At 38.0% G+C, this 8,994-nt stretch overlaps 1 protein-coding gene across 1 annotated transcript in view; it reads left to right on the top strand.

Annotated features, from left to right (window-relative positions):
* The first annotated feature begins 48 nt into the window (after nt 1–48).
* The window catches only part of mutyh (mutY DNA glycosylase), a 13,047-nt gene continuing 4,101 nt past the window's right edge, over nt 49–8,994 (top strand). Inside the window, 14 exon segments of the mRNA NM_001079363.1 lie at nt 49–174; nt 1,661–1,728; nt 1,817–1,935; nt 2,532–2,571; nt 4,006–4,079; nt 4,997–5,038; nt 5,161–5,232; nt 5,617–5,730; nt 6,560–6,657; nt 6,939–7,083; nt 7,274–7,364; nt 7,798–7,989; nt 8,112–8,257; nt 8,476–8,643. Coding sequence (NP_001072831.1) covers nt 149–174; nt 1,661–1,728; nt 1,817–1,935; nt 2,532–2,571; nt 4,006–4,079; nt 4,997–5,038; nt 5,161–5,232; nt 5,617–5,730; nt 6,560–6,657; nt 6,939–7,083; nt 7,274–7,364; nt 7,798–7,989; nt 8,112–8,257; nt 8,476–8,643 — 1,395 coding nt within the window. The 5' untranslated portion in view covers nt 49–148.

Here is an 8,994-nt window from a genome sequence, read left to right as displayed (position 1 = left end):
CGACCTCCTTTGTTTATTTCTAACCTATCATATCTAAATGAGAAAGAGAGCAGGAAGAGGCCGTGTGTAAGGGCTGGAACGCATTGGGAAGCATGGGAGGTGTGCTGCTGCTGCTGTAGGAAGATTTGCAGGACTTTGGATAAGTAAAATGCCTCCACCCAGAACTAAAACCAGGTATTGGTGGACGTAGCGTTACCTTGGGGCTGCATTGGTCGTGGTTACCTCGAAAGACAATAAACAGCAATTAACAGTTTTCACATAAGACAGATAATACCATAGAGTAGGTAATACAACCTGAAAAAAGTCAGTGGGTCGCCCCCTTACACCAGATCCCCAACTTTTTTTTTTTTTTTTACCTTTAAGCCATATTCAAATGCAGGGCCGGAACTAGGGGTAGGCAAAAGAGGCAGCTGCCTACCCCTAGTGCTACTTTGTCATTGCCTCCGCCGCTTGTCATTAGCGGCGGAGGCAATGACCGATCTAATCACCTGCCCCCCCTGCACAGCCTCCTGTGCTTTGGCGCGCACGCGCCGTTCGGGGGGGCTGGGGAGTTGGCCGAAGTTGGCCGACCAGGTTGCCTAGGGCGCCCGGTTGGCTTGGCCCGCCCCTGTTCAAATGTTAAAGGACATGTAAAGCCTACATTTGCCTACAATGTATATCAGTCTCCCCCACCCAAATGGCACCATTTGTACTGCATATATCCCCCTCTGTTTGCTAGCACCCTCACATTTTCTTATAGCAAATAGCGGCTTTCACCTAGTGGCCATTTTCCCTCTGATACATAATCAAATACATTTAAATTTGCAAACACCATACACACATCAAAAATACAGGCTCACACAGGCACAACTGTCTCTGATAAAAGTTCTGCATTGTTTGAGCTGAGCTCAGGAGATGAGGTTAGGAAAATTGAAACTAGAGCTGAGTTTCTATGGGAACCAGAAATGCCATCTCTTCACTGGCTGCTAGACTGGAGGGCGTGTTTAGTAATCTGAGCTTAGAATAACTGAGCATGCCCACAAGCCAGAAATCAAAGCATTCCTGAGGGAGGGGGCCTAGTGGGTTACAGGAGGAGAAGGAAATCCAAGTGATTAAGGGGATGCTGCAGCCTTACTATTAACCTCTGGACAACCAGTATGGCAGGTATTGAAAGCTTTCAAAGAGGCTGTTGGTTAAGGAATAATTCTAAAGTTATAGTTTTCCTTTTAAATATATTGTACTGTTGCCCTAAACTGGTAAAGATGGTGTGTTTGCTTTAGAAACACTACTCTACTTCTTATAAATAATGTGCTGTGTAGCCATGGGGGCAGCCATTCAAGCTGAAATAGGGCAAAATGGCATAGGTTAAAAAGCAGATATCAGATAAACTGCTCACCTTTATACTTCACCTATCAATGTTACACAAAACATATGTTATTATTATCTCTTACACACTCCCTTCACAGTCAAAGTTAACAGCAGCTCTTCAAAAGAAAATTCTTTTTTTTTTTTTTTTTTTTGCATTCACACATAGTCAGCCAAAACATTAAGGCATTTACAAAGCATTGTATTATGCATGTGTATAAATTTCCCTAGTCTCTCCCATGATATGAATGCTTACTTTATTGTCATTTTCAAATCACATTGCTTTACTGGTGATGTGTCATTTTCTTCAATGCAGCTTGGGTAGATCAGCAGCAGCTAGCGGAAAGAGGAAATCCCCAAAGCAGGCGTTTCCAAAAAGGGAAGGTAGGTTTTATTAGAGAGTGAAAGAAAGTTTATAGTCATAGATAGTTAAATGTTTGTGAAAGCAGCTTGTGTTGGTTTGTTTTTGCAGAACATGTGCTCCAGTCCTCAATTTATCACTCCTTTACATCACAAGAAACTGAGATAATCCGAGATAAACTCCTTGCTTGGTATGACAAGTCCAAAAGAGATTTGCCATGGAGGACAATGGTAAGATATATGCTAAATGGGAGACATAATGATACAGAAGCCCTATCCAACTTTTTTTTTTTTTATAAATATTAATATTATATAACAAATTCTGTAGAGCCCTTTGGCAGTCCTTGATGCCATAAAATTTTCTTCAGTGCATGGGTCTCCCATTTACTAGCTCTGTAATACAGAATTGTTATGGGTATAAGAAGGGCACTTTCTACCTATTTGCATTCTGGATTCATTGTAAATTTAGAGGTAAAAGTGTTTCTACAGTGCCCTGATCTGTACTAGACAAAGACTACTAATTCAGTTCAAAATACTTCATTAATATATATAATATATAATGCTGATGAGACTCCACACAATGAAAAGAAGGGCATCAAACAGATGAACCACCCGTCAGATAAGGCACACAGATCCAAAAAATCTCTTGGGTCCTTCTTTTATGTACCATTACTGTTAGAGTTCTTTCTTGGCAATGAAGACCAAAAATGTGTCTATAAAAGTTTAGCAATTAGTATGGAATGTACAACCTTTAGGCATGGTTCTTATTTTGGTCTTTTATCAACCCCAGAGAAAGCAAAAGTAACTCTATAATTGGTATCTTTCAGGCTTGCACAGAACCTGATTTGGATCGAAAGGCTTATGCGGGTATGCTGAATACTGAAATTTCTCTTAATTTCTTATACACAACACTGTACACCATTGTCATTGTAGAGTCCAAACCAACACTAATAGCCAGAAATAGTAATAGTCTGTATTAGTCTTTTAATAATCATCACAATGTTTGTGTAAAAATATGTTATTAAAATAACTCAGTGCAAACAGAAAACTAAAGTTGACAAAAATATGACTTTATATGAGGAGTATTTTAGAATGAACTTAAATACTTCCTTTCAAAGTATTCACACATTTGTAGGGTTTATTATATGTGAAACCCATGTGCTATTTTTAAGTGGTTAAATAGAATAAAGCTTAGAAAATGTCTTCTTTCTATTTACAATTTCTAACAGTAAAAGGCTGAAACAAGTAAAATTGGTATGAAAGAAATGCACACAAAATCATTTGACTACAATCGCAAACCTCAGTTATGAGAAGAGAAATGTTTGGTTTCCAGACTGTTGAGCTGTCAATCATCTCACCCAGGTTATTTACAGCTCTAGTGAGCATGTAGTGAAGTTTACTTCATGTAGCATTACTTTACTTAATTTTTTTTTGTTCCAGCCCCTAGTCTGTCATGTTAGAGCACTCCCATCCTCCAAATCACTGAAGTCTTATTTTGTAGCTCATAAGAGATATGATAAAAAAAAAATACTGGATAGCTGCACCTCCACACAGATTCTATACATTCATATATCTAGCTCAATTAATTCACAAACTACAACTGGTTGGAAGCACCTGCTTTAAGGAAAACTCCAACCAAACACAACTTGAGCTTTTTGAAAGGTAAACATAATTTCAAGCAACTTTGCATTATGCATCAATAAAAAATATGCAGCCTTTTCATGATTAATGTAATAATATGGTTTGGAACAGTTACCTAAGCCTGGCCCCCTGTTATGCTGCTGATCTGGCTGACTACTTTCAGCCATGTTTTGCAGCTGGATTTCAGCATATAAAAATGGCATTTATCCATACTTTTTGAAGGAATAGATTACAGTGATTATATTAGGGGTTGCTGTGTTGTGCGGGGCTCTTTAACAAATTTTAGTTTGGAAGACGGAATTCCCCTTTAATGCAATTAGGATTCATTTCCTTCAGTGCACTTTTGTGGCCTGTCTAGTGTTTATGACATTCTAAAGATTAATTTTTCGCTTTCACATTGTTATGTAATTTTTTACCATTAGCAGTTGCCCTCTGTCATGGTGCCCTTTCATAGTCTTGTCTCATTGTCACTATGCTTAGTCTAAAGTAGCTCTATCTTTATTTTTTCTTTTTATCCTAATAGTAGCATATCCTTACTAATCCGAAAATGTGTTTACTATACCAGCTCCCTCTTGTTCAACTTGTGTGCCCAGAATGGTCTGTAAGATTGAATGTAGTAATTTTGTTTTTTTAAGAGTTTCTTTCGTTTTACTCTCCCAGTGTGGGTTTCAGAGGTGATGCTTCAACAGACCCAAGTTGCTACTGTAATTGACTATTACAACAAGTGGATGAAGGTGATGTGATAGGTTGTACAGGTGTTTTTTTTTTTTCTTTAAAACTAATTACAGTTTAAAACAGTGTTTACAGATGGAAAATATTGATTTAGGAAGGCTGGCCTAATAAAATATTGCAGCCCGTATAATAATCAGCCTAACCAAGGAAATATCTTGATTAAAAACAGTTCTGTTATGTTGGATATTGATATCTAAATATGCCCGTAAAAAAGCTATTTACTGCCGCCTTGGATACTCCAGAATCAAGAACTTATTGGCCTGTGAATGGTGCCTGCGAACTGATATCTAGTCAGGGTTTGGCCAGACTGTAGCTTTGAGGGCCGTGGCAGACGGGGAGATCAGTCACCCGCGACAAATCTCCCTTGTCGTGGGTGACTAATCTCCCCGAAATGTGATCCCACCGGCGAGAATGGAAACCGCCGAAGTTTCCTCTCAAGGCAACTTCAGCGTTTTTGTCGCCTCATATGCGATCCCACCGGCAATTTACATTCTTGCCGGTGGGATCGTATCTCGGGGAGATTAGTCGCCCGTGACAAGGGAGATTTGACGTGGGCGACTAATCTCCCTGTCTGCCACGGCCCTGAAAGTTTTGCTGGGTAAGAACTAGATATCGGGTAATTCAGGCCTCTCCTAATGAGTCTGCATAGGCCCCTCTTGTGATTCATTTGTTTACCCAGGGGCCAAACAATGGGTTTAGTCAATTTTGTCCCACCATCTAATATGTTCGGATATGTCTGTGTACGGTTAACTTCAGTCCAGTGATATGAACTATTGTTATGTATTCGTTCCCAGGTTTATCGTGTTTAACGATAAATAATAATTGAAATTTCATATTATCAATCTAAGTCCTAATGATTAAGCATGGTCATTTTATATTATAATTAGCTAACTAAAATCCTTTTTCTATAATGTTATAGGTATGGCCAACAATGGAGGATCTTGCCCGTTCATCTCTAGAGGTACAGTGACATGAAATGAATCTTAAATCTACAACATGTTGCTAAACTAAATATATTCATTATAAACAGACTACAATTATTTGTGCATTATATTCTTGATGATTCTCTTCCTCTGCACACAGGAAGTTAATGAGATGTGGTCAGGCCTGGGCTATTATTCTCGGGGAAGGAGACTACAGGAAGGAGCAAAGAAGGTTGGGGCTATGCAGTTATATGCAGTTATATATTTTTAGGTAGCCAAATGTATTTTGTAAACTTGAGCAGCTACACCCATGTTTGGGACTAAGTAAAGTAATATATCCAGTCACTGTACTGCTTGCTAGAGCAATTTACTTTAGTCATTAAAAATATTTAGTATTACTATAAAACAGCAAAAAAAAAAAAAAAAAAAATATATATATATATATATATATATATATATATAATATAATATGTGAAAGAGAACATTATTTTTACAGTGATTATGGTGGATGCCATCTTGGATTTCTATTAAAATAGAAAACTTGTGAGCTTCTGACAATAAGCTACTGTATATGTATGCTTGTGTTTAACTTGGAGCCTTCATTTATTTCCTGAAGGTTGTTTTAGAATTGGGAGGATCAATGCCTCGGAGTGCTGATGAGCTACAGAAACTCTTGCCTGGAGTGGGTAGATACACTGCAGGAGCTATAGCATCTATTTCCTATGGGCAGGTAAAACTTTGATATACAGTATATCTATGTCGTATATATAAAAAAATATATATATACACACATCTATAATAAATTAACTACAGCCTGGATATTATGACTGTCGAAGAAATAGCCACTCTTAAAGGCGATAATAAAATCTGCCGTCGCAACATCACCTGGCAGGGTATTCGATAACCTCATTTTTGTCACCATGAAGAACCTCCTACACTGCTCCAAATAAAAGTTCTGTTCCTCAGGTCTAAAGGGGTCGGCTCTGATTCTTCTGTTCTTTTCTATAGGTCTATAATGACATTTAATGTGCTTGTAAAGAGTAATCATGTACCCTTGCAACAGGGAGAAAACAAGCCCACAAAACCTTGACGGCCTTCCCTCAGTTTACTTCTTCCATCCCTTTTACCAGTTTAGTTGCACATCTTTGCACTCTCTCCAGTTCATAAATATCCTTCTTAAGGACTGGAGCCCAAAACTGCACTGCATACTCAAGGTGAGGCCTTACCATGGATCTATAAAGAGGCAATATTATGCTTGACTTAATGCCCTTTTTATGCAAAAGAGTACTTTGAGTTAGACGTTTGTTTTTCACAGAAATCCTTATCAGTCTCACCTACACCTACCCTCTACAATTGCCATATAGTGTATAGCATTTATGTTATTTTTACCAAAGTGTATAACCTTGCCTAACCTTATGTGCTAGTCTGCTGCTCAGTTTTTCAGTTTAGTCAAATATCTCTACAAATTGGCAACATCCTGTTAAGCAGCAGTTCCAGCTAGTGTGGGACCAGGAGAGCCAAAGTACTGACATCCTGTTTTTTTTATTTATTTACTTAAGGTAACTGGTGTTGTAGATGGAAATGTGATCAGGGTATTAAGCCGTCTGCGATGCATTGGAGCAGATTCCAGCACCCTAGCAGTCTCTGATAAACTTTGGTAGGTATACTGAGGGTAGGGTTCCATTTTTTCTGTTGTTTAAATAACATTTTAAAGACACCTAGGCGCTAACATAGGTTTTGCCATGCATCAAGCTTTAGGGGTCATGTGCTGAGGTAGTTATTTTGTACAGTTAATGCTAATTAAATTATAGTCACTTTATCTTTTCTATTACAAATGTGTTGTACTGTTTGTAGCAGTAATTGCAACATTTAGGAACAGTGTATCAACATTGTTTACAATTAAATATTTTACAGCTCTGTCATTTTTGTCCAACACAGGAACCTTGCAAATGCTCTTGTGGATCCAGACAGACCAGGAGATTTCAACCAGGGTATGATGGAACTGGGTGCTACTGTGTGCACCCCAAAAAAACCTCTGTGTACTGCGTGCCCATTGCAAGGACAATGCAAAGCATACTTAAAGGTAATGCACCTAGTTAACAGGCTTAGACTACCGATGTGTATATATCAAAGACCATCTTTGCAGGACATGGGTTTACACTATTACATGGTTTTTTACCTTTTTGGTTATTTGAAAATGCGTTGCTGCTTTATCCATTTGTCTGAAATTTTCAGAGTTTATACTGACAAAAAGTTGATTATGTTTATTGCAGGTAATAGCAGAAAAAGAGTCAGCTGTCAAAACACTTATTAAAAAACAAGCTTCCCCCATTGCTAAAGATGTTGGAGACATAGAGGATTGTGGTGAGTAGGGTCTATTTCTCTCAATAGCCTTTACTGGCACCACAATATATATGCAGTGGCTAGTTCAGTTAAAATATATGTGAATACAGGGATAATATGCCTAGTTTATTCCCCTCTGTTAATATGCTGCATCTGGTATTTTAACCTAAACAGGGAGAAGTGTGTGCTTTAAAACTAATTGCAAGATATACTCATACAGAATATAGGAACACTGAGAAGTATTCCCTTTCTGTGAAAAAGATATATTTAGATGTATAACTGCTGCGAGCTCTGAGAATTTTGGTGTAATTAGAGAAACATTACTAAATGAATCTCTTGCTGTTTTGTGATTAAAATTATATATAATATATATATATATATAATTTTTTTTTTTTATGTCAAGTGAATGTGCAGAAGTAGTCGGAGAAGCAAATGTTTGTACTTCTCTTCACAGATCTTGGACCTGGCTTATGTGCCTTATGTGTTCCAACTTCTGATCCATGGGACAGCTCCCTGGGAGTGGCAAACTTTCCTCGTAAATCTGCTAAGAAGCCTTCACGGATGGAGCAAACTGCGATATGTGTGTGGGAAAAGTGTGGAGACCATGGAGAGCTGGAATATTTGATAGTTCAGCGACCCAGTTCAGGTATTGCAGCATCTCTCTGCATCTTATGTGTAACAATCTGTTCGCTGCCTAAGGCGCAGGGCAGATACATAGCTGGTGAACCTGCATTGCATAATATCTAACTTGATGCTTTATTTTCCTAGGGCTTCTTGCTGGCTTGTGGGAGTTTCCCAGTATTCTCTTGGACGAGAAGTTTACTGAGCAGAATCGACAGCATTCTTTACTTGGGCTGCTTCAAGACTTGTCAGGTCATGCTGTCCCTTTGCAAAAGCTACAGTATAAAGGAGAGGTAAATTATCATAAGCTATGCTTCTCAGGAACAGCTTGGTAATAAATAATTGTCAGTGCACAGGCTGAACATTTTACGTGCTATTGCAAATAAAAAATGCTCTCTTGCATCCTCAGCTTTTCCATGCCACCACTTTTTCTCTTTACTTTCATATCTGTACTTTTTCAGTTCTTTTTTTCAGGCCAGACTGTTAAAGTGATAAAGCCTTTTTCCTGCAGGTGGTCCACATATTCTCCCATATTCACCAGACATATGTGGTGTATTTTCTGTCACTAAACACAACTGAAAACTGTTCTGTGAAAACAGAAGAAACAGAGCGTCCGTTGACTCGCTGGGTCACCAAGAAAGAGTTTCTGAATTCAGCTGTACCCACTGCCATGAAAAAGGTAATGACAGCTCAGCCACTGCAAGTTGACGAGAAAGAGTTATCCGAGTTTACTTAGAACTCACATTGTATTAAAAAATCCACCTAATCTTATATTTAATAAATCCATTTTATAAGTAAGCACATATTGGTTAAATGTTTTATTTTACATATCACAAAAGTGTAAAACATAGTGTGAAAATGAATACCAATTTAAAAATGTGTCACAATAAATTCCAACAAGAAGACTATTTCTGAAAAGTGTGTATGCCATAAAGTGTGACAAAATCATACATTTTAAGGGACTTTGCAAAATCCAATGAGATGTTTAGAAAATGTGCATAAGAAGAACTAAAACATTTGTCAGTGACTC

Source organism: Xenopus tropicalis, chromosome 4 (genome assembly GCF_000004195.4).
Source record: "Xenopus tropicalis strain Nigerian chromosome 4, UCB_Xtro_10.0, whole genome shotgun sequence".
NCBI lineage: Eukaryota > Metazoa > Chordata > Amphibia > Anura > Pipidae > Xenopus > Xenopus tropicalis.
The sequence above is the reverse complement of the archived record's forward strand: the minus strand, read 5'-3'. Positions and strand labels throughout refer to the sequence as shown.